This window comes from Zingiber officinale, chromosome 4A, assembly GCF_018446385.1.
Source record: "Zingiber officinale cultivar Zhangliang chromosome 4A, Zo_v1.1, whole genome shotgun sequence".
Lineage (NCBI taxonomy): Eukaryota > Viridiplantae > Streptophyta > Magnoliopsida > Zingiberales > Zingiberaceae > Zingiber > Zingiber officinale.
The window spans coordinates 17,529,655-17,555,834 of record NC_055992.1 but is presented as its reverse complement, the minus strand read 5'-3'; the positions used below and the strand labels follow the sequence as shown (position 1 = coordinate 17,555,834).

Here is a 26,180-nt window from a genome sequence, read left to right as displayed (position 1 = left end):
CTCCAGCAAGACCAAAAACCTCCAGCGGCGCCGAACGCTTCCGGCACCCCAGAAGCGTCACGGGATGTGCCCAACACCGCTAGAAACGCCATGCAACGCTAGCATCAAACGCGTCGTGATGCCTTTGACGGTGCCGGAAGCCTCCGGCAAAGCATCCAACGCCACCGAAGGCATCACGATGCTGTTGTTATCGCAACACCCCTTTAACCCCACCTAGTGTGATAAGATTTGATTATTGTTATTATATGATTTATTTAATTCAAACAACTCAGTAATTTGAATAGACTTTTATAAATCCTAATTAAATTATTCCAATAAACTATATAAAAAATATATTTAAAATTAAAATCTTTTTATAAATTTATTAATTTATTTATATTATAATAATTTTATATTTAAAATTAAAAAGTTCTAATAAATATTATTAATTCATTTATATTGATAATTTTATATTTCAAATTAATTAATTTTAATAAATATTATTAATTCATGTAAATCATCTTTATATTCTAATAATTTTATATTTAAAATTCTAAAAAAAAAATTAATTCATATAAATTAGGTTTATATTCATAATTTTTTATTTAAAATTAAAATAATATTTAAAATAAAAAATCTAATAAATATAATTAATTTATATAAATTATATTTATATTCATAATTTTATATTTAAAATTTAAAAAAATCTAATAAATTTTATTAATTCATATAAATTAGATTTATATTCTGATAATTTTATTTTACTAATTTATATTTTTTTATTTATTGATTTCAGTGATATTAAGTCGTAATCATGTCAAATACACAAATTCATCAACTCGAAAGGATATTACATAGAGTTATGCAACATGTTCGGATCCAAAAATCCAAATATTTTATATTTTATATTTTATTATTATATATATAATTATATCTTAATTATTTTATATATAAATTTTTCTTAGACTTGTTAATGATTCTAAATTTTCTAAATTTATTCTTAAATCACTTTTTCGATTTTCGCAATTACAATGACAAGCAATCCATCTTCGACGGCATTCACCACTCAACTTAAATCCGGGATTCTTAGAAGAAAGTCAAATTACATCGGATGGGAGTTTGGGATGTTGATTGATCCTAAGAACCTCGACAAAATTAAATGCAAGTTGTATGAAAAAACGATGTCGGGAGAGTGTATAGGATCAAGGAGTACATAGGAAATGTATCTGGTTGTCAAAAAGCATCTCAAGAATATCGCAATAAGTGCAAACATGCTATTTTAGAAGGAAAAAATAGAAAGAAGAATAAAAGAATGGAAGAAGAGAATTGTAGAACAGAGGTGAATATTCCTCTAGATGAAGAAGGTAATGAAATTGAAGGGATAGATGGGCTTAAAAAACCTATTCCACTTAACCACATGGATAAATATGCATTGGTAATTACTCTGGAAAATGTAGGTTCAAGTGGGAGTAAAGTGCTTCGCCAATAAAATATAAAAGAGACTCTTTTCAAAGAGAGGACTCAACAAGTTCAACAATATGTTAGGAAATGGGTTTATGAAAATAGAATTGATGTTGATAATGATAACTTCAAGCAACAAATGGAGGCAGTAAGTCAATTTGGACTAAGATTCAAACCTCCAACTCAATATCAACTTAGAGAGCTACCGTTAAAAGTCAAATTACAAGAACAAAGCAACTGCTGAAGAAAACATGAAGAAGAATGAGCAAAGAATGGGTGCTCAATCATGACAGATGCATGGAGTAATAGAGAAAGAAGAAGCATCTTAAATTTGTATGTTAATTGCAAGGAGGGTATTTTATTTTTAGAGTCTAAGGAGTCTCCAGACGAGGCATATATAGCGAAACTTATTTTTTAGTATGTTGACAAATGTATTGAACAAATAAAAGCCCAGAATATTATTCAGATTGTAATAGAATGCCACCAACAATATGACTGCAGCTAAATTGATGAGAGAAAAAAGACTTGAGATTTTTTGGAGTTCGAGTGCAACTCACACTGTTAATCTCATGCTTGAAAGTATTGGCAAGCTTCCACGATGTAAAAAGATTATTGAGCAATCTAAGTGTATTTATGCTCACCATAAGACTTTGTCGTTGATGAGAAGTTTCACGAAGAAAAGAGACATAGTCCGGCTAACATTACAAAGTTTGATTGAAAAAAAAATCTAGTTTAAGGGTCATGTTTACAAGTGATACGTGGAAGAAATGAAAATGGTCAAAAATAAATAAAGAGAAATTGGCTTATTCTATTGTGATGAGCATGAGTTTTTAAAATGGTGTGACACTTTGTTTGAAAATATTTCCTTCTTTGATAAGAGTTCTTCGATTGATAGATGGAGATAGAAAGTCATCCATGGGGTTTTTATATAGGGAGCTTCTTCAAGCAAAAGAAGATATCAAGGTGGCACTGAACAACGTGGAATCAAATTATCAACCTATCATAGTGATTATTGAGTCAAAAATGAAGGATGACTTGATATATTATTGCATACCACTGTCTTTTTGTTGAATTCCTATTTTTACTATAAAAATAATTCTATTGCTCTTTATAAGAAGGTCGCGACGGGGATTTTTAAATGCATGGAAATTTTACATGCCAATAAGTTAGATACAAGATACAATTATTAACAAGAAATTTATAAAATACAGAGACAAGACTAAATTATTTGGAAAAACATTGGCTAAGAGTGACATTAAGGACACTTTCATTAACTATAAGTTTATCTGGGTGTGAAAGAAATTGGAGTGCATTTGAAGGAGTAAGTTTTGAACTTTAAGTCTTTAATTAAAGTGCATTTGTAAAGATTGCAAGATTATCCTAAGAGAAAGCAACTATCTAACATAGGTTAGTAGTGATGGATACACACCTCAAACATAGTATCAATAGAAATAAAATATATACAACTCCTACAATTAAGTAGTAGAAGTTAAAGGATAAGAATCAAAATATATTTAAGGAGAAGGTAAGAGTACAAGCATTCGGTGAAATATACGGTGACTCTAATACGACATGGGATAAGATGGTATCAAAGTTGAAAATAGTATCTAAGAGTGTACTCGATTAGTCAAAGTGGCATACACCACTAAGTAAGGAATCTTGATAGTGAAATAAAAAACTACACGAGAAAGTGAAGAAAAAACAAATAGCTTATAAGGAATTATATATTTGTAAAAACGAGAAAAACTTAAAAAAATATACAATAGCCAAGAAAAAACTAAGAAAGCAGTGAATGAAAGAAAGAATGAAACTTTTGAATGATTATATAAAAAAGTAGATACAAAATAAGGGAAACGGGACATTTATAGAATAGCTAAGGTGAGAGAAAGAAAGACAAGAGATCTTATTCAAATAAAATATATTAAAAATGAATGTAATAGGATACTCGTAAACAATGGAGAAATAGAAGAAATATTTTCATCAACTTTTAATGAAGATTCAAGTGACCAACTTAGATAATTTAAATAGGTCAAATGAGCATAGAAATTTAAATTTTAATCGTAGAATTCAAACTTCAAAAGTAGAACAAACTTTAAATGGGATGCACAATAGAAAAGTAATTAAAACAGATGATATTCCGATAAAGATATGGAATTGCATATGAAAATAAGGTATTGAATGACTTATAAAATTATTTAAAATGATATTGAAGACGGAAAAAATGTGTGATGGAGGATAAGTACTTAAGGATGGCAATGGGTCGGGTTCGGGTCGGATTCTATATCCTCCGTCCCCATACCCATCGGGTATAGGATCTCCGATGGGTATACCCATACCAATTAAAGGATCGGATATCTTCTATAGTTATAATTTTTTTCTTTCTATCCAACTATTATCATTCAACAAAAATATATTAAAATTAACAACCTATTAAAATATATATATATATATATATATATATATATATATATAATTAAAAAAATAGATTAAGAATCTATATAGTCTCCTCCTAATATCAACAAAAATAGTAAGTTGATTTTGGAAAAAGAAAATTTTCTTTAATATATATATATATATATATTATTTAATCGGGTATTTGGGTCGAGTATCGGCTATTGATAGTCCCTCCATACCCTCCTCCATTCGGGTCGGATTCTCCATCGAGTTCGGATGAAATTGTCATCCCTATAAGTACTCTAGTTTTCTTATATAAGAACAAGGGAGACATACAAAATTATGCAAACTATAGGGGTATTAAACTAATAAGTCATACCATGAAACTTTAAGAAAAAGTAATAGAAAAAATATTAACAAGATCACGATGACTGAAAATTAATATGGGTTAATGCTTGGAAAGTTGACAATAGAAGCTAACATCTTCTTAGACAATTAATTGAAAAATATCGAGAGCAAAAACAAAATCTACACATAGTATTCATTGACTTAGAAAAAGCTTATGATAGAATCCTAAGAGAAATTATATGGAGAATTCTATAAAAGAAAAGTATTAGCGTAAAATATATTGAAATAATTAAAGATATGCACGAGGATGTAACGACCAAAGTAAAAATTTCAGACGAAGTAGCTAAAGCATTTCCAATAAAGATAGGGTTATATCAAAAATCAACTTTAAGTCTATCTTTTTACACTAATTATGGACGAACTCACTGCACACATTCAAGATACAGTGTCATAGTGCATGTTGTTTGTAGATGATATTGTTTTGGTAGATGAAACACGTGAAGGAATAAATGTTAAACTAGAATCTAAGCGGAAAACACTAGAAGGAAAAGGTTTTAGGCTTAGTAGAATAAAGAAAGAATATATGGAATTTAAGTTTAGCAATATTAGACATAATGAAACAATTGTTAAGATAAGAGATGACGAGTTGTCTGAAACTGAGAGCTTTAAATATTTAGAATCATGTTTGCAAAACGATGGAGGGATTGAGAGAGATGTCTTGCATAGAATAGAAGCAGGATGGTTGAAATGAAAGAGAGCGTCAGATGTTTTATGTGACCGTAAAGTATTACTAAAACTTAAAGGAAAGTTCTACAAAACAACAATTTTACCTGTTATGTTAATGGATCTGAATGTTGGGCTATGACTCAAACACATGAGCAGAAGATGAGAGTTGTAGAGATGAGGATGTTAAGATGGATATGTGAACATACGAGGATGAACAGAATAAGAAATGAGAAGATTAAAAAGAAAGTTGGAGTTGCTTCTATTAAGGGAAATTTGAGAGAGACACGTTTAGTACGGGCATGTACTTAGACGACCAATAAATGTTCCAGTTAAGCGATGTAAAATTATGACAAACACATATTAAACGAGGGAGGCCAAAAAAAGACTTAGTTAGTGATAATAAAATAAGATAAAATTTATTTAAATATAGATGATATAATAGGAGATAGAGCTCAATGGTGTAAAAGGATCCATATAGCCGACCCCACCTAGCGGGATAAGGATTGGTGTTTGTTGTAGTATTCAACATAATTAAGAGTCTTAATTACAATTTTATTACAAGAGGCATACAATGATGATGAAGATCTTCAGTTCAATGGAGAGGCAATAAGTCTCAAACCTTGCATTTATGATAGTCATGATCTTCAATATCAACATCTTTAGATATAGTTTGAAAATATAAGGGATTGACTATCTTAGATTTATTTGAAAACATTTAAAATATTTATGGATTAATGTAATTTTTTATTTTGAGAATATGTAAAAGTGTTGATAGAAATTTTTTATTGCACAATAAAAGAATAGAGGGATGATGATTGATATATTAAGTATATATATTATAATTCTTGAATGACGACTTTAATTCTTACTTTCACAAAAGTCAGAACAAACCAAATCTTTTAAATATCAAATTTTAAAAAAATAATTAATTAATTAATTAAGTTAAATTAAACAAATATTTTAAAAATTAAGATAGAATAAAAGTGGATTCAAGGTTAACTGGAGTCCACCAAGTAGACATGATAATTATGATCAAATAGATTTAAATTGGATTGAATTTAATTTATCTTGATCTATTTTAAGATTAAACTAAATTTATATATAAAATAATTTAATTTAATCATAGTAATATTTAGAAATTATATTATATTTATTTTTTTCCTCTCTTTCCTAGCAATCTGCCTCTTCTATCTTTAAAGAGGTATTTTCCCTTTTATCCTTAAAAAAAGAGGTATTTTTTTCTCATAGTTTCTATATAAAAATGAACTCGAGTCTTAAAAAACTATTCTAATCTTTGAATTTAAAAAGGGAAAGGGAAAACATTAAAGAAAAATAAAATAAAAATCTAATTGGTTAAAAATTAAAAATTAAAATAAGAAGAAAAAAAATGCAACGGCCTATTGCCATGAGGTTGCTGCCTCATGAAGACCTCACTCCTGAAGAGGCCTCATTATAACCTCTGTAACGACTCGGCCCCTTGACCCCTTGGACGGCACAACTGGCGGCCCCATGGCGGCCCGTCGGGTCGTTACAATAAAAAGACGACTTTTTATTGTAACGACCCGGCCCCTCGGCCCCTTGGGCGGCCCAACTGGCGGCCCATTTGGCGGTCACTTGGCGGTCCCTTGGGCGGCCCAACTGACGGCCCATTTGGCAACCCCTTATGTTGTCGACCGACGACCCTCGGCCATGCCGTTACTCACTAGGTCTTTCCACCCCTAGCCAGTAGATTTTTGCCTCCCCAATGTATGCTCGTGCATCTTCGTCGACTAGATGACACAACAGGTTGGAAGAAAACTTGTATTACAAATAATTATAGGTGCCATCATCATTAGATAATAGACTGGGAGTACTCTTATATGATAAGAGGCAAAACCCAAGGAGACCAAAAAGATGTTACAACAAATAATTATGTGATATGAAAAGGCTGAAAAATGGAAGCAACAATTCACTTTAGTTATAACACAATCAAAAGACAAACTAAATTGTTGTTTAAATCATTAGAATCAAGATTCTGGTAGCCAAATAATTCAAACATTGGCTGCATCCAATCTTTCGATTGGTGAAATTATAATCGGAAGGAAAAATAAAAAATGAGATATATAACAAAACTATTTCACATACGAGATTACAAAGCCATTATAAAACCTTAAGAAGAATGCTTATTATATATCATTACATGCACAATTATTAATAGTACATTTTCAATAGTACAATATACAAATAATGCTATTAATATAAAAACTATCAATTACAAAAAAAGAAGTTATGACCAATAATAAAATTATACTTTTAGTATAAATTACCTAGTATCATTAGCTTCTTGATATATTTTTTAAGTAAAAGTGTTATTAATAGTCAATGTTATAAAGTTTAGTTGAGTCTCTAATTCAATTCGAACTGATTTTTGATTAAAGGTTGGACAATTTTAGAATCGCTGTTAATTAAGAGAGATTGTTGCATTCTTTATGGATCTACAATACCCTCAATAAATCCAAGTTGCTCAATTGAATATTGTGAAAGAGAAGGTAAGTAAGGTGTTGTGTTCTATGAGCGAGCGATGGCAAGGTTAAATGAGTGTTTTATTTTCCTCACGTTGGATCTCAAGCTATTATAAGGCTAAACAGCTTAAGAAAGCAAACAAAAAAAAGCATTCTTGCTCCTAAGCAAATTCTCCAACAATTAAGCTAGGATTAAAGGGATGTTGGATTAATCAAAGGAGGACATGCAATTGGATATCAATTTGTTCCCATGTCGGTCTAAGGGACTTAGGAATCTTGGTAGCTCACCACTAAGTGGTGAGATGTTCTATCTGAGCTTGACATTTGAACTTTAATTCAAATAATTATGGCACATGAAGCAAAATACTTCTCAATCAATTTCTTTGTCATAAAGAAGCAAAGAGCTTGGGGGTCGCCGAGACTAGGCAAGAGTGTCTGCCTGGACTGTCACTCGATGAGCAGATTCATGTGCCATGTGCAGGCAAACAACATGGGTGTGCACAAGCAGAGTGGTGGCTACAGACCTACAAGCTGTGTGCAGACAAGCACGCAACATGGATATATGGGCAATCAATGGCTATGGATCTGCTGCACATAAATGAGTGAGGACTGCAAACAGTTGCTCAAGGTAGAGACGTACATGAGTAGCTAGTGAGTAAACAAGTAGAAACAAGAGATCTACCGTGATGCTCACCTGCGACCCTCAATAGAATGTTATGGCCAGTGAGAGGGGCAAGTGCAAGAGGATTCATCACTTGAGAAGGGCCACAGCTAGACAAGATGATTAGGATTGGATATGATGACAATGACAACTAAATACTATGTTGTAATGAGGAAATTACTTTGGGTTAATTACCATAGTATACAGTCTCTTAACATATGTTTATTGATCATCAACCTAAAATACTAATCCCTAGTATTATATAGTATTAACATTTAGGTCTCTAGGTTCATTACATAACTATACCTAAAGATATGTCTCACTTGGAAAACCAACGTATTATATTTGCAGAAAACGAAAAGCTGCAAAGCTCTACATGAAGATTAGAAGAAAAAATAGAGGAAATTGATGAGACTGGAAACTGATGAGTTTCAGCTATAAAGTTTGTGCTTCTTGCTTCTTTGTTTGTAAAGTTGACACTTTTAACAGATATGGGTATAGGCAGTAGGTAAAATGGTTTGGGTAGCAATGGTGAAGTTACTGCCGAAACCTAATTGGTTTTCATATAGTTGGAAATCTTTGCAATAAAATTTCAGTCAAGGCCAAAGGCTGTCAGCAATAATCCTTCTAGGTTGCAACATATCCTTGTTGAATATCAAACTGAAAATGCAGGTTAAGATCCCAACACTAGGACATCAACGCTAAGTTGACACCCAATGTCCTTATTGATCATGTGTTTAATTTTTTTTAGAAATAGCTGTGTCAAATACTTAGATCCATACATGCAAAATCCAAATAACAGAAAGAAACCAGTGCACTCGGTACTAAATCCTTGCACCTGTTTCAGTGATCACGCAGGCATCCAACATAACCACATTTTTTTTACACCAAAAACCTTTAACATCAGCAAACAACAGTGTAAACTATGAAAGAGATTACAAGCAATGAGGTTTCACTAAAAGGAGGCATAATGCTGAAATTTTCTGTTAACATGTGAACACTAGCACAGACCAAATTTAGGAATACTAAAGAACATTACAGTTAAGATGTGAATTGATAACATGAAAAGTAGTCCATCCTCATGATTACAGAACCAAGCATATGTGTTGAAATTAACCATACCAACTGTAAGATATGCCACATAACTTGAATCTAAAATAACTAAAAGAGTGAATCAAGTACAAAAATTATAAAGAGTGAAGCTAAGATTTCTGTAAAATCGACGCAGGTAAAAATAAGTCCGTCCACAAGTATAAGAAAAAAAAGATGGAAAATCTACCTCCACAATTTCTCTGGATCCTTGCAATTTAACCATCCCTCTTTCCAATTTTTTATAACCCTTAGCATGCTGCAAGCACAAACATAATATATAAATGTTTTTAACTATTAAGAAAAAGTACACTTAATGTATTCACACTGCCCATACCCTTTATGATACTTATTTATCTCAGAATAATATGCCTTCTTATTCAATAGAGATTGTTGCTCTGCTTGCAAAACATTGTCTGGATGAAGATTTCCAGCGCAAAGTGAAGTAGACCTGGATAGTGTATCAGACAATTACTTCAACCTAGCTGATTGATAAATTGGAGACTGTAGGAATGAACAGTAATTTCCATTAATATCCTCAGGAAGCTAGTCTTAGTATACAGCTCTCATATATAATTCGCAGGCAATGTTTTTTTACAGTTTAACCCCCAACACTCACCATTAAGATAGGTAATATTCCATTTAGTCCAAGTTTGTTAAGAACAGAACCACTGAGATTTAAAATTCATATGATAATGGACAGTATGAGCAGCATATACCGGTTTCACCATTCACACAAACCAAGCAAAGAGACCACGCAGAGTGATTGGTACAGGATAAAGACTGATCTGAACATCAGATTAAGGCAGGAATGATCTGGGTAAAGTTAGTATTCCTCAAACTCACAAATTCTGAGGTACCCCTCAAATTTTAGAAATTATAATTCAATGGTGGCAACATCCTTTTTTGATCAATGCCAACACCACATATCATGATGTTGATGATGAACAACAGTAGAAGGGAGAAGATTAACTACACAGAAGTAACCAGCTCATCCTTGCCAGTTCTCTCTCATACAAAGAATTTGTTACTTCACAAGAATCCCAATATAAAATTCTGTTGGATTCCTCCAGGAAGACAATTCAGAAACTATCAAAATTTAAAAATAAGTACCAAGTGTTGTCACATTTTAGGACATCCACAACCCACTCCCATTATAACACCCACCACCTCATCAAAAAAGCATGGAGTCCACTGTCACATACTCATTATAACAACATATCTCTTTCACTCACATTCCTTTTAACATTAACACTCATTATTTATGGGTCTCAAGTCCACTCAATCATCTTAAAATTATATCATATTAAATAAATACATTTTAAATATGTTTTAAAATATTAAAATTATTATTATTATTTTTAATAATAATCTTAGTATTTAAAAAATAATTTTACTGTTTTTAAAAAATAATATTAAAATTTACAGTTTTTTAATAAATAAAATTTAAAAAACACACACACAAATGGGGTGGGCCAGCCCCACATTTGCTTGAACGCGTTCAAGTGAAGAGGTGTTATAACACCAAGAGGGTGTTATAACACCCCATTAATGCATCCATTGTGGATGCTCTTATTCATAGGTGATTGGGCTTGCACCTATAATTATCTAGTTTACCATTTTTTTTAGTTGGCACAAGATATCCAACTTACGCCGACTAATCCTTGGTGACCAGCCCGCCCCATGGAAGTTTCCCCACATAATTATCAACAAATTCAACGATAGCTCAAATATAATCCTCAAGTAGCTGAACTAAGAGTTATATTGAGTAAATTGCTTGTGACAAAATTCCAATTACATTAAACTTTATTCAGATACAAGCAGAATGGATTTTAGGAACCACTTTGCGGGATGAGCTAAGGGATGGAGCTAGTGCAAAATGATCCAGTGTTGACTTGACTAATACAACTACAAAACGAGTTAAGTATTCATTTAAACTATCAATCCTTTAATATTTTATTTAATATAGATATTTAGCCATTTAGGAATTTAGATGTGCATTTGGAAGAAAAAAGAATCGAGATAACACCAAGAAACCTAAGATACCTGCCCCACTGTACTATGTCCAGGCAATATAGTGCCGACATCATATCAGTTCCATACCAATATTTTGAACCTAGGAATCACTGTAGAACCTTTTAATCAACTACTAAACTACCAGCTAAGTGGTAATAATTTCTTGAGGCATACCTCGCATTTAGGGTGATGTGATAATTAAACAAAGGATTAAAAGCAATATGCAGACAAGTTTGGGTAATATGAGCATCCCTTGTAGTTTGTTGTTTTTCCAAAAATCTCCACTTTAGTTCATTAAATCACCTATATAATCAAGAGTATATTATAGTTTACTGGTACACCATTCCCACACATCCACCCACCCACCCCCTTTTTGTATCACCTATCTAATCAAGGGTATTTATAACTTTTCAACTCACAAATAAAAATCTTAAACTAGATTAGTTAACAAGTGTCAATCTCCTAACCTATATTCTACTTTGACACTTAATCTAGTAATAACACATAATGAGACATCCAAGTTTAGCCCCACGTGATAACTATGGGCAAACAAAGAGGGGTTGATGACACAAACAAGTGAAAATTATAGATATGCGGTCAATACATTTTAGGATCATAATTTGAGATTCAATAGGTTGAGACCTCAACTAGATGACCTGGACCCATACTAGCCCATGAGTTGTGTCAAGTTAGGCCAAAGTCAGTTCAGAACATGTCAGACACGAACAAATTACATGAGATCCAATGCAGCACGAGCTTAAGCCCAAGATAAGTTGCGCTAAACCTAGTAAGTCGATTCTTTTTTATATTTAAAATTATAAAATATTTTTTAAATACTAAAAAAATAAAAATACAAAAATTAGAATAATAATATTAAAAATGTTTTTTTCTTAAATGTTATTTTTAAAATAATAATATTATTATATATGTGGAAAATTTAGATGGATCAAACTCGATTTGCAACCTGAAGTCAACTTGTGAGTCATGTTTGGCCCAATCATGTGAAGCACTAGGAACAATTTGTGAGTCGCATGACTGTTGCTTAACTCTAGCCCTTTACTAAATTTGGGCCTAATAGAGCTAGGTCGTAGATAATCGTGCCTTGGACGGTCTGTAGTATGGTTGTCATCTCTAGGTCCATATGTCAATGGATCTCTTATCACAATTAGATTACTCAGTTGTATTGGGCAATAGAGAAAATCTAAATCTACAGTAGGTTAGTAGGTTAGGTGTTCCAATTTGAATGGATTGTTTGTGATGGAGACACCATGGGTTAGGTTTAACATGCTGGCAATTAAGAACATGAGCTTTAACACACAAAGTCTTAAGTACCAGAAATTGCATCACCTCAATTTAGTCCTACATGAAGAGTTGTAGGCTAATGAAGAGGGTTAATAGGCTTAGATATGCTACTGCCACATGGGATTAAGATTCTATCGAGTTGATGGATTAATTTTCCTTTTTCATAAAATTGTGTTATCGTGATGTCCTAGTTTAGTCTTAAATGGGAAATTATGAGCTCAATGAGTGAACTACCTCTAATTTGGAGGATTACAAAGCTTCAATGAGTGAACAACCTCTAATTTGGGCTTAGCATTGTAGGTAGAAAATTTGCCTATTATGCTAGTTCTCTCATTTGGAAAGGTGAGCTGTTATCTTATGGTATTAATGAGAATTTAATGCTAGGCTTGGAGGTGTTCCAAAGAGAGGACAATCTACGTTTGTAAAACGACTTCTATATTGAATCTCTAATGCCATTGACCAGTGATTTAAGGCTTTGACAAGGATGTCAAATCTTTAATGAAGGAGATTATGAGGCGCTAATTTAGTCTCATATAAGAAGTTACTAATTATAAGGTTTATGAGGTTTGTGTGAGTGAACAACTACTACTTTTGGCTTAAGCATTATCAAGCAGTGGTTCAATTTATCAAGTTAGTGGGTTATAGTGGACAGGTTACCTAAACATTAGGTGGATCATCTATCCTGCCCAACTCAGCATTTCAAAAAACTAGTGTGTATATAACTTTAATCTTAATACACTAGTCCTCTTACTAGAATTCCATCAGGAAAATTTTATGAATCTCAAAGTTGTATTATAGTGGATGCATTGTGAAGAGTTCAAAACAAATCACACGCATGGCAGCAGTAAACTAACACCTAGTACAATGTAATCTGCAAAACTTTGCTAATAGTCTATGTATTAACCAGTTAGTAGTATTAGAATTGATCTACACCCAAGATATCAGACATCAGGATCCATTGGGTTGAGGAAATTGTATGAGAATATTTTACTATTGAATAGAGCCCCACTAACTAGGAACAGAAAAGATAGTCCACATAGTGCTAATCTAACACTCTCCATCAAGATAAGAGCAAAGGCATTAATAGAGCTTGGTCTGTTATAAAATTTGATCAAAAAAGCTTTTAGAGGCTTAATGATGATATTGGCAATATTCTTCAATATGCGACTACATCATGGATCAAGTAACCACTAATGGATGACTGGATTACTAGCAATACAATTTCTTATTTTATAATCACAATCCATAATAGATTTTACTAAACTCCTCCATCTGACTCTTCATCTGCATTATCTCACAAGCATAATGAGCCATAGATCAATATTTAATTTTAGCACAAAAAGCTTGAGACGCAACACTTTATTCTTCCATTTAGTGACCAAGTTTCCACCGATGGAAATGATATATAGAAACATAAATCTGAAGTCACAACTAGACCAAACATGGTCAGTACCGCAATCAGCTTCAATATGTAAGTTTCTTATTTTTTGTATGATAATCATTTTATGGGTGCCTTTTTGATATTGCCAAGTCAATACAATCTCTGAATGATTGTTTAGGATTCTAAATATATTATCTAAGTATTCCAACTTCAGATGATTTGGTTTTGTAATGATTTGGATAACTTATCCATAAGATTTTGATATATAGAATACCCACTAACAATTAATAGAATGACTGATTAAGCATAAGCTTTTTCTCACAATTCTATCCACAATGATGACAAGATGTGCGATACAAATTAGAAATTTCATTTTATTTTTTAAGGTTTATTAGAGTAGATCTCTTGTTTAGATGGATATGTTGTATTAAGATAGTTTCAAATTTGGTAATTATCTTGTTTAGGAATATAGAATATTTTTAGTATAACTTTATTAAGGGTATAATTTTATTTTGGTTTATTTCCAAGTTTGTTTAGATTAGAGTCAATAAAAGGACCCAATACCCCCATGTTAAAACATTTTTTTCTTACTACTTCTCTTGGCTATTTGAATTTGATACTATATCAGTGTATTAGAGCCAGCCCCCAATTTTGGGTTTCCCTTCAGATTCTACCCCTTTCTGTCATTCTCTGCTCACAAGGCTGCAAAGTATACTCCGACATTCACTTTTTGTGATTCTCATTTTCTCCTGCATTTTCTATTCCCAAGCCTTCATCTCCAGTAAAATATGGTGCAACATCCCTCCCATGAGATTTGCCCATATCTTTCTTGGTTGACCAGACTATAAAGCCTCTATATGATTCGTTACGCAAGAGAAAACACTAATCAAATACAATAAAAAGAGTATCAAATTGAACTCAGAAAAGATAATAGATTGAACCAAAGCCCAAGCCACAAAAAAAAAAATCAATTAGTCAATGAGCCAATGAGCCAATCTCTTCACTTTCTTGTACAGTCACAGTTTGAGGAAGAAGGGAAGGATACAAAAGTAGTATTAGCTTTAGTATCTCACATTAAAGTTGGCACCAATGGCCCACCTGAAGGCAATCCACCATAAGTTAAGGAATTCTTAAGAGGCTTGTCAGATATACCTCAAGAGAGCTACCTGGTACCATCATTACGGACCATTAAGCATGCAACAGATCTTGTCCTAAGTTCATAGTTACCAACCTTCCATATTATTATGTAAATCCCCAAGATCACACTGACTCAACAGGCAAGTCAAAGACTCCAAAAGAAAGGTTTGTTCATGTATTACTAACCCCTTGAAAAAATGGCTCTTAAAGAATGTGTCGATAATCATGTCATCAATAAGAACACCAAGTGAAATTTCCCATACCTAGGCATATGCTCAACTTGATGGTAAGAGTGACCTCTGCAGTAGCCATCACAAGATCGAAATCAAGACTGTAATGAATAGAAATTACCCATATATCACCTAATAGATTGTGTAAATTTTTAGTTATGCCATTTACTCTCGAGCACCCTAAGCACATTTATGAGTGATGAAATAAGCTCTACGACCCTTTATTGGAAAATTTGTAGTAGTCCACTTTGATGACATCCTATAATATATAGTAAGGTGCATGAACCATATATGACTTGTCCTTGATACATTGCAAGCTAAAGAGGTATACACCAATCTGAGAAATGCACCTCCTACAATCTTAGATACTCTTCATCAAGTTTATCATTTCAGTTCAAGGCATTTCTACAGATCACAAAATTAGGCAATTAAGGGCTGCCTTGAACTGAAGACAATTTAGGAAATTTCAAACTTCCCTAGCTTTGCTATCATTATATATGCTTAATAAAGACAGTTCTATTATGAATCTTATCGTAAATTGTCTTAAAAAATGGATCAGATTTTCATTTATCTATGTCTATCTCCATCACTTTTCAAGAGACTAAAGAAAAGATGGCAAAGGTCTTTATCCTCATATAGCCAAACCTCTCTAGAAGCAAACAATCTTAATGGCACCAGTTCCAGCATAAGAATTAAGCTTAATTAAATCTTTGAATTGTCACAAATTGACCGTGTGCAATTATTAAGCAATGAAAAAGGTACTTGCCATTTCAAGAAAGGGTTTCCAAAATAGTGATTTTCGCCCTTAAGTAATGAATGAACTATTTGTTCTGCACCTTTCCCACTAGGAAGAAACTGAGTGAGAAGCTTTCGCTCTGATTCTGAGAGACAAGTTGCCCAAACCTGACAAATTCTTAGAGCATATATTTTTAGCATATTAGTAAATTAAAAGAGATACAAATGATAAGCAGAATCCATTAGCATATGGACAATCATACCTCATAAGAAAGCACATTCATCAAATTGTCCAAGCTAAACATTTCTTGTGGAACAGCAATGATATCGGCCAAACCATTATGAGCCAGGGAAACAATATCAAGGAAGGGAGTGATGTCTGTCCATGAAAGGCCAACTTGTTCCTTCTTTGCCCAAACTCTTCTTTGAATGTCATCCCATTCCAAATCTATATGGCATCTTAGATTTAATATGCAATCAGATGAGTCCTGCCTTTTCTTCTTTCCTTTGAATTGTTCATGGATATTAGAACTTGTTAAACGTTTCTTCTGTTGACCAGCAGCCATCCTGCATGTCATCTATGCTGCATAGTCATATGAGCAATGTCTTTGGCAACAAGTCCCAGATCCTAACTCCCCTATATGAATGTATTTCCCTGATGAACAAAATGACAATTATCTTAACAGATGCATTAAGAAGGATTAATATGATCATATGAGAAAATAAATACAAACAATTATAACTAAACTAATTCTAAGAATCAAACACAAAATTCAAAGTAGGATAAAGTACTAGCTCTATACAATACTATATTTTACATTAGTTGGTAAATGCGGAAGCCAACCTTTATTGATTTCAATATGAGAATTGCAATATGCAAGCTCAGAGCTATCATTTCTTTAAATGTTGATGAAAAAATAAATAATCATTTATTCAACATATATGAGTTATAATCCCTCTCTACCCCTTGTTTTGGAATCAAATTAAAACTTATTGAATAATTAATTGATTTATAATTTTTTAGTCATCGTTTTTTCATTTTACAAACCCGCTAATGCCAGCCCCAAGCCCGGATGAAAAAGGGTGAAGGTCGCGCATTAGGTTGTCAGTAGATATGATGATTAGAAAAAAAATTACTATTTTATGGGTGCAAGAGACAAAATAGATAGGAGAGAAGATAGAAATGATAAACAATTCGGGTTTTACGTTATGGTATACATAAATGAGTAAAATAAGAAATATAGTAGGTATTGTTCTGAATAGTTCGCTAAAGAATGTAATAGTAGTTAAAAAGGGATAGAATTATAGCTCTCAAAATAGTTGTGACGAAAGAAATTATTAATATAGTTAGCATATATGTACCTTAAGTAGGATTAGATGAACATACTAAATTTAGATTTTGGGACGACCTAGATGAGGTATTATAAAGCTTTCTATCAACCGAAATGATTTTAATAGAAAGAGATATAAATGGGCGTGTAAGAGTGAAAAATGAGAAATATGATAGGGTGCATAGGGATTATGCGTTTGGAACAAGAAATGATGAAGGAAAAACTATATTAGATTTTGTAATAACATATGACCTTATACTAGCTAGTACATATTTTTAAGAAAGAGAATAAATTGACTTTTTTATGGTTAGAAAAAAGGATACAAAGATTTATAAAGATTGCAAGCTTATCCCTAGAGAAAACTTAAACACCTATAGTAGTGTTGGAAATAAGCTTTAAGCATAGTATCAATAAAAGAAAAATATGCACAACTTTTAGAATCAAGTAGTTGAAGTTAAAGGATGATAAACAACGTATATTTAAGGAGAGGGTATTAGGAAAAATAATGGTAACTCGAATACGATATAGGATAAAATGATATCAAAATTAAAAATAATAGCCAAAAGTGTACCTGGTGAGTCAAAGGGAAGTGCACCACCAAGAAAAGAATCTTGGTGATGAAATGAAATAAGAAAGTACATGAGAAAATAAAGAAAAAATGAACTATCTATGAAATATTATACACTTGTAAGAATGCGAACATTTTTAAAAAGTATACAGTTGCCGAGAAAGAGGCCAATAAAGCTATGAATGAAGCCAAGAACGAAACATTTGAACACTTATATCGAAAATTAGATATAAAAAAAGGAGAAAAAAATATTTACAGAATAACTAAAGCAGAGAGAGAAAGACAAGATTTTATCAAATAAGATGTATTAAAGATAAATACAATAAGATATTATTAAATGATTAGGAAATAAAAGAGCAATAGAAGATATATTTTCATTAACTTTTTAATTAATATTTAAATGATCAACTTAACTTAGGTAATTTAAGTAAATTAAATGAGTATAGAAATTTAAATTTTTATTGTAGAATTCAAACTTCAGAAGTCAAACAAGTTTTAAATGAGATTCACAATGGAAAAGTAATTTGACCAGGAATGAAAGTGCCTAGGGAAATAAGATATTGGATGTTTATAAAATTATTCAATTTGATATTAAAAATGAAAAACAAATACCCACTAAATGGAGGATAAGTACTCTAGTTCTCTTATATAAGAATAAAAAATACGCACAAAATTGTACAAACTATAGGGGTATTAAATTAATAAATCATACCATGAAATTTTGAAAAAAAAAATAATAGAAAAAAAGATTAAGGAGACCATAGTGACCGAAAATCAATTTTGAATTATACTCGTAAGGTGAACAATAGAAGTTATACATCTTCTCCGGCAACTAATTGAAAAGTATCAAGGAACGAAGCAAGACTTGCATATGGTATTCGTTGATTAAAAAAAAACCTTATGATAGAGTTCCAGGAAAATTATATGAAAATTTCTAGAAAATAAAGCTATTAAACTAATTACGGATATGTACAAGGATATAATGACAAAAGTGAAGACTTCAAATGGATTCACAAAAGTGTTTCCCATAAGCACAAGATTATATCAAAGATCAGCTCTAAGTCCCTATTTTTTTAACACTAATCATGGACGAACTTGTTGGGACCTTGACACCACTAGAGGGGATGAATAGCTCATCACCCAAATTGTCGCTTCCTACGCTTGTTAGTGCACAACAGGAATACAAAATAAAACTAACAAATATAAAGCTAAATCTAGAGGCAATAACCAAGACAATCAAACCTCTAACACGTTTATGTAATGTGGTTCACAGATCACTTACTCCTACTCCACAGCTGCCCGTAAGGTGGACAATCTCAATCCGTCAGTGGATGATTCCCTGGAGAACTTCCGGCTAGTTTACGTAGCTCCTTGTGGGTGGAGAAACCTCGCCACAACTCACAAAAGACCACACTAAATGACTTGAGCACTTGGAGACTCTAATTAGGGTTAACCACCACTAATTTCGTCAACCATGCCCAAGCACATCGCGCTCTATTAAATAGAGCTCGGGATGAAAATACCAAGTTGTTTTCCCGCCACCAGTCGACTGGTACAACCACCAGTCGACTGGTACAACCACTAGTCGACTAGTCCTAAGTGAAATTCGATCATTACAAGTCAACGGTCAACTACCAGTCGACTGATGAAAACACCATTTAACTACCACAGTAATGGTATAGTAACGCTACAGTAACACTAGAATTTTACCCTGAGTACAATCTCTCATGCACTCGTCCTGCCTGCACAACCTAGACCTAGTCTTCTAGCCTCCTCCATCAATCATGCATCCCTCGGATGTCTCCCCATCCTTCACGTCTTACTTTCTGGAGCTTCCATTGGCCTTGTCATTGTTGTCGGGTCTTCTTTTGCCAAGAGGTCGTGCCCCCAGGACTTTATCCATTGCCAAGACTTACGTTGTCAAGACTACATGCTTGAACTTACACCGCCAAGACTCACCCTTGGACTTTCCTCCTTTACCAAGACCACACTTGGACTCTCCTTATTGTACCTATATCCTGCACGCTCACAATACATATCAAATACAACAATAAATCTAACTTAAACCTTTGCTTGAACATCAAAATCTAGAGTACTCAGATTGCTCCAATAGAACTCATTGGCCACATCCAAAATACGACACTGTACATGTTGTTTGCAGATATAGTATTTTAGTAGATGAGGCACATAAAAGAGTAAATACTGAACTCGAATCTTAGTGAAAAATACTAGAAGTGAAAGGTTATAAAATTTAAGTTTAGTCATATTAAAAGTAATGAGACAATGTTAAGATAAGAGATGACAAGTTGTCTCTAACTAAAAGTTTGAAGTATTTAGGATCATTTTTAAAAAAAGAATGGAGGAATTGAGAGATGTCTTACATAGAATACAAGCGGGATGATTGAAATGGAGGAGAGCGTCGGGTGTTCTTTGTGATGATAAAATACCTGTATTGTTAAAGGCGCACCTAAGGCGTCAAGCACACAAGGCACTGAGAAAAACACATGTTCCCACGCGAGGCAGGCGTTGTTCGTCAAGCACGCGCCTAGGGCGCCTTGCACCTCAACTAAGGCGCGATCGAGGCACGATCATGAACATTTCTGGATTTTTAACCAAAAATAAACATTTCAAACCAATTTGGTTTGGAATTAGGGCACGAAGAAGAAAAAAGATAAAAGGGAAGAAGAAAAAAACACAAGAAGAAGAAATCTGAACCCAAGCCTACCCGAAGCATTTCCGTCCGCCGCTGCCGCCATTGCCTGAGTCGTGTTGTCACCGAGGTATGTGTTTTTTTCCTTATTTTTTTTGTTTTTCTGTTCTTCACTTCTTCTTCTCTTCTTTTTCTTCTTCTTCTATTATCTTCTTCTTCTCTTCTTCTCTTCTTCTCTTCTTCTATTATTTCATTTCTTCTTCTTTTTCTCTTCTTCGTTTTCACTTTTCAATTTTTCTTCAATATTCTCTTCTTCTTTTTCTTTTTTTCTTTGTGTTGAGATGTTAGTTCATGTTTGCTGCTCTTTTTCTTTTTTTCTTCGTGCTGAGATATTGATTTGTGTTTGCTGCTCTTCTTCTTTTTCTTTTTTTTCTTCGTGTTGAGATGTTGTCCGGTTTTGTTTTTTGTTTTTTTACTATTTTTCCATTTTTGCAGGTTGACTAGTGGCCGATTTTCCTTTTTTTGGTCCTATTTTCCCATTTTTGTTGGTTCATGTTCTTCTGACTGTTGCTGTCCAGTTTTCCATTTTTTTCCTATTTTTTCTTCGTTTTTTTGTCATGTTTTTCATTTTGTTTTTTCCTTTTTCTTATTGCTGTTACAGTGCTTTTCTATTGTTGGTACAGTGTTGATTTTATTTTATTTTTATTTTTCAGGCTATTTTCTTGTTCAATTATCATGGAAGGTAGCAATGATACTCCAACATATATATCAAAAGATCCGGCATGGAATTATTTTCAAAGAGTTAATCCGGATAACAAAAATGATTTGATTTGTAATTTTTGTCAAAAAATTACAAAAGAGGATATCTATTGTGCAAAACAACATCTTATTGGGGGGGGTTCGAAATATTACGACTTGCCTCATGTACGTGAAGAAATAAAAAATTTCATGGAGAAAAAGACGGAGAAAGGTAATATTTCTAAACTTGTGACATTGGACTTTGAGGATGTAGACCCTCTTGGTGATTATATTAATATGGATGATATTGGAGCTACAAGTTATAGATTAGTGAATATGCAAAAAAAGGCCAAGACAAATAAGTCCAATGGATACGTATTTTACTCTTAATATGTAAAAAAATGTTGAAAGTAGAAAGGGTAAAGAGAGGCAAACTACGATAAATGAGGCATACAAGAAAAAATTGAGAGAAAAAGCGTGTATGGTCATAACTAAGTGGATGTATGATGCGGTAATTCCTTTTAATGTCGTTAACTATTCAAGCTTCAAAAGGATGTTGGACTTGATTAGCCAATATGGTGTAGGTCTAAAAAGACCTAGTTATCATGAGGTGCGGGTTCCTTTTCTAAAAAAGACTGTTGATAGTATGACAAATGATTGTAGTTTGATGGAAGATGTGTGACAAATGATAGTGTGACAAATGATTGTAGTTTCTAAAAAAGGTTGTTGATAGTCGTGTCAAACAGAATAGGACAAGTATGGTTGTAGTTTGATGGAAGATGTGTGGACAGACAAAAGGTAGAGGACATTGATTATTTTTCTAGTGAATTCTCCTAAAGGTTCAGTTTTCATCGAATCGGTTAATGCTTCTGATTATGCAAAGACTGGAGAGAAAATATTTCAGTTGCTTGATTGTTTTGTGGAGCGTGTAGGAGAAGCAAATGTTATTCAAAAAAAAAAAATGTGGAACCGCCACATCAGCGGCCCCCCTAGAGCCGGTCCCACGGATATGGAGGGAGGTAAATGCAGGTACACAGGTGGAAAGTGCATAGCGGCGACGTTAACCCCAGGCAGTGACACCCCGGGGATCGACCCCTGGACCTTTTTAGCCACAGAACCATGCAGGTACACAGAAGCAAATGTTATTCAAGTTGTTACGGATAGTGCAAGTAACAATGTGCTTGCTGGTAAGAATTTATTTAATTTTTTCTTATCAATATGCTTTATCTTATATATGTTAAACTTATCTAGTTTTCTAGCTACTTTTGTAAGAAAATTATTAGAAGCAAAAAGGTCACACTTGTATTGGACTCCTTGTGCTGCTCACTGTGTCGACTTGATCTTAGAAGATATTGGGAAATTGCTAATTTTAAAGCAACATTGAAGAAGGCAATGAGTGTGAATGCTTACATTTATATTCACCCAGGCATGGTAAATATGTTGAGGCAATTCACAAGACAAAAAGAGCTTTGTCGAGCGGGTGTCACAAGATTTGCTATAGTTTTTCTCACTCTTGAAAGGATGCACCTACAGAAAGAAAAATGTTCATTTCAAAGGATTGGATAGAGAATAAATGGGCAAAAGAAGCGGCAGGGAAGAAGGTAGCTAAAATCATCATGACACTTAGATTTTGGAACAATGTTGTGCATATTTTAAAGATATATGGCCCTTTAGTCCGTGTTCTGAGATTCGTTGATAGCGAAAGAAAACCTGCAATGGACTATATTTATGAGGCTATGGATAGGGCAAAAGAAACAATTATGAAGGCCTTTAAAGAGAAAGAAGAGAAATACAAAGAAGTATTTGAGATCATTGATAAGAGATGGGAATGTCAACTTCATCGGCCTCTGCATGTTACAGGACATTATTTGAATCCAGAATATTTTTATTCATACACAGATTCAAATATCTTTGGAGAAGTAGTGAATGATTTGTTTGAAACTATGAAGAAATTGGCTTCTAGCGCCGCTGAGCAAGATAAAATCACTACCCAACTCTCTATATATCGAAAGGCGGAAGGGCTACAATTAGACATAAGAGAGCATTATCTCTAGCAGAATGGTGGGAATGCTATGGCACAAATACCCTAGCAAAAGTTTGCTATTAAAGTGCTTAACCTCACTTGTAGTGCTTCCGAGTGTGAGCGCAATTGGAGTGTATTTGAGCAGGTATGTAATAAATATAAATGTATAATACTATTAGTATGTTATTTTTATAAGTAGAAAATATTCTTTGCTATTTTATTATACTTATTGTGATTTTTGACATTTTGTAGATTCACAGCAAAAAAAAAAAGGAATAGGCTTGCTCAGCAGCGCTTAAATGATTTGATATTTGTGAAATACAACCGTACCTTAAAACTTCGGTATGATGCACGTGATAAGATTGACTCCATCTTTTTGACAGATATTGATGGCAGTAATGAATGGTTGATGGGTAAAATGGATGGAGAAAGTGATAATGAAGAAGATAAGTTGCTTTTTGAAGGTGATGACTTGACATGGGATGTCGTTGCTAGGGCTAGTGGAGCTGAAGAGCATGAATATTGTACTAGAGGAAAAAGCATTGCATCTATGGCCTCTAGTTCACATGATAGACATAAACAAGTCGAGAAGGGAAATACATCTTCCACTATGAGACACGTATCTCTAAAACTTAGAGATGAAAAGAAGAAGAATTTGAAGAATATGAAGATAAAGAAGAAGAATACGAGGATGATCTTGAGTTTGATGATTAATTTGACTTATTACGCTTATTTTGATGAACTTCGTTAATTTAGATTAGAAAGTTAAAACTTGAAAGTTTGAAACTTTTATTAATTTTATCATGGCGTTGTTTTGCTTGTCATATTTGATATTTGTGTGTGAAATATTAATAGTTATCATATTTGACATATTATATGAGTGTGTCGGTAGTTTAGTAATCGACCTCATGTTCAAAAGGCGCGCGCCTCGCGCCTAGGACTCTAGGAGCTCTTTGCACCTCGATGCGCCTCGCACCTCTAACAACACTGTAAATACCTTTAAGACTTGAAGAAAAATTTTACAAAATGGCAATTAAACCTGTTATGTTATATGGAGCTAAATGTTGAGCTATAACTCAAGTACATGAGTAAAATATGAGAGTTGCAGAGATAAAGATATTAAAGTGGATGTGTGAATATGCACAGATGACTAGGATAAGAAATGAAAATATTAAAGAGGAAGTCAGGTTGCATGTATTGAGGAAAAACTACTGGAGAGACATTTAAGATGGTACAGACATATACTTAGATAACTAATAAAAACTCTAGTTAGGCGATATGAAACTATGACAAATGTGAACATCAAAAAAGGAAAAGGAAAACTAAAAAGACTTGGTTAGTATCAATAAAACAGATAAATTTTATTTAAATATAAATGATGATATAATAGGGAATAGAATCCAATGGCGTAGAAGGATCCATATAGCCGACCCCACCTAGTGAGATAAAGTTTGGTTGTTGTTGTTATTGTTTTTTCACTTATCATGATCAATTAGTAACAAAAGGCATTTTTCCAACATATAAAATAGAAATTCCAAAAGAGGATGGCACTACTAGTCTGAGTTTGAAAGATCTATGACCATAACAAGCACTAAGGGATTTGGTATAGGCCACCCATGCTAAACCTATCCTCTATAGTTTAACTGTTTTGGGGCTATATAAGTTGGTATTTCTAGTTTACTACAGAGATGTTACCATTAGCCATCAGGCTCTGCAAAACTACAGAATAAACTGGAAACCATGGTTCTCAGCCTGCACAAGACGAGACTGACTGTTTGATCAAACTATAAAAACCCAAATAAAGGGTGGAACAAAGTTCAAACAAAAACTAAGGGATTTGGTATAGGCCACCAATCCTAAACCTGTCCTCTATAGCCTAACTGTTTTGGGGTCATACAAATTTGTAATTCTAGTTTACTACAAAGATGTTAACATTAGCCATTAGGCACTGCAAAACTATAGACTAAACCGGAAATCATGGTTCTCAGACTTCACAACAGGAGACTAGAAGTTTGATCAAATTATTTAACCCAAATAAAGGGTGGGACAAAGTTAGAACAAAAACTTCTTTAGCTCAGTGGAGTCACTCATAAAACTGTGAAGTTGAAGTAGAGTACATAGCGTTCAATTTCATCAGGTTACAACACCTTATTTATATTCAGTGCAATATCCTTTTGTTAGAAGCCATTTACAATTTTACATCCCAAGGAACGTTTGATCAAATTATTTAACCCAAATAAAGGGTGGGACAAAGTTAGAACAAAAACTTCTTTAGCTCAGTGGAGTCACTCATAAAACTATGAAGTTGAAGTAGAGTACATAGCGTTCAATTTCATCAGGTTACAACACCTTATTTATATTCAGTGCAATATCCTTTTGTTAGAAGCCATTTACAATTTTACATCCCAAGGAACGTTTGATCAAATTATTTAACCCAAATAAAGGGTGGGACAAAGTTAGAACAAAAACTTCTTTAGCTCAGTGGAGTCACTCATAAAACTATGAAGTTGAAGTAGAGTACATAGCGTTCAATTTCATCAGGTTACAACACCTTATTTATATTCAGTGCAATATCCTTTTGTTAGAAGCCATTTACAATTTTACATCCCAAGGATCTATGATGAAATATTGTTGTTTTTTGGTACATGAGTCAAGTGGAAATCATTAGTATCTCCCTTAACACTAGGTATATCTCTCAGCCTTTCATATATTTACCTTATTATCCATCATACATTTGCATCAATGATATTAATATATTTACAATTACAGCCCTAACTACCTATTATGATTGTCACTAGTATTCCCTTTTTACAAAATCCTAGCTAGTTACATTATTAAATCTGCTAATTGATTTTTAGAGATAACAAAGTGATTGTCTTCTTGAACTGTGCTTCTTGAAGTGTCAATCAA

General features: G+C 33.1%; 1 protein-coding gene across 5 annotated transcripts in view; it reads right to left on the bottom strand.

Moving 5' to 3' along the window:
- The window catches only part of LOC121969643, a 62,305-nt gene that overhangs the window by 31,488 nt on the left and 4,637 nt on the right, over positions 1-26,180 (bottom strand). For 2 of the 5 annotated variants that reach the window (XM_042519844.1, XM_042519843.1), the window contains 4 exons: positions 16,224-16,615; positions 15,992-16,128; positions 9,497-9,610; positions 9,350-9,418 (listed from right to left, as the gene is read on the bottom strand). In XM_042519844.1, the coding sequence (XP_042375778.1) occupies positions 9,350-9,418; positions 9,497-9,610; positions 15,992-16,128; positions 16,224-16,538 (635 nt within the window). In that variant the 5' untranslated portion in view covers positions 16,539-16,615. Of the gene's footprint in view, positions 1-9,349; positions 9,419-9,496; positions 9,611-15,991; positions 16,139-16,223; positions 16,616-20,306; positions 20,712-26,180 lie in introns of those variants that run through there. The other 3 variants (XM_042519845.1, XM_042519846.1, XM_042519847.1) reach the window with 3 other exon arrangements.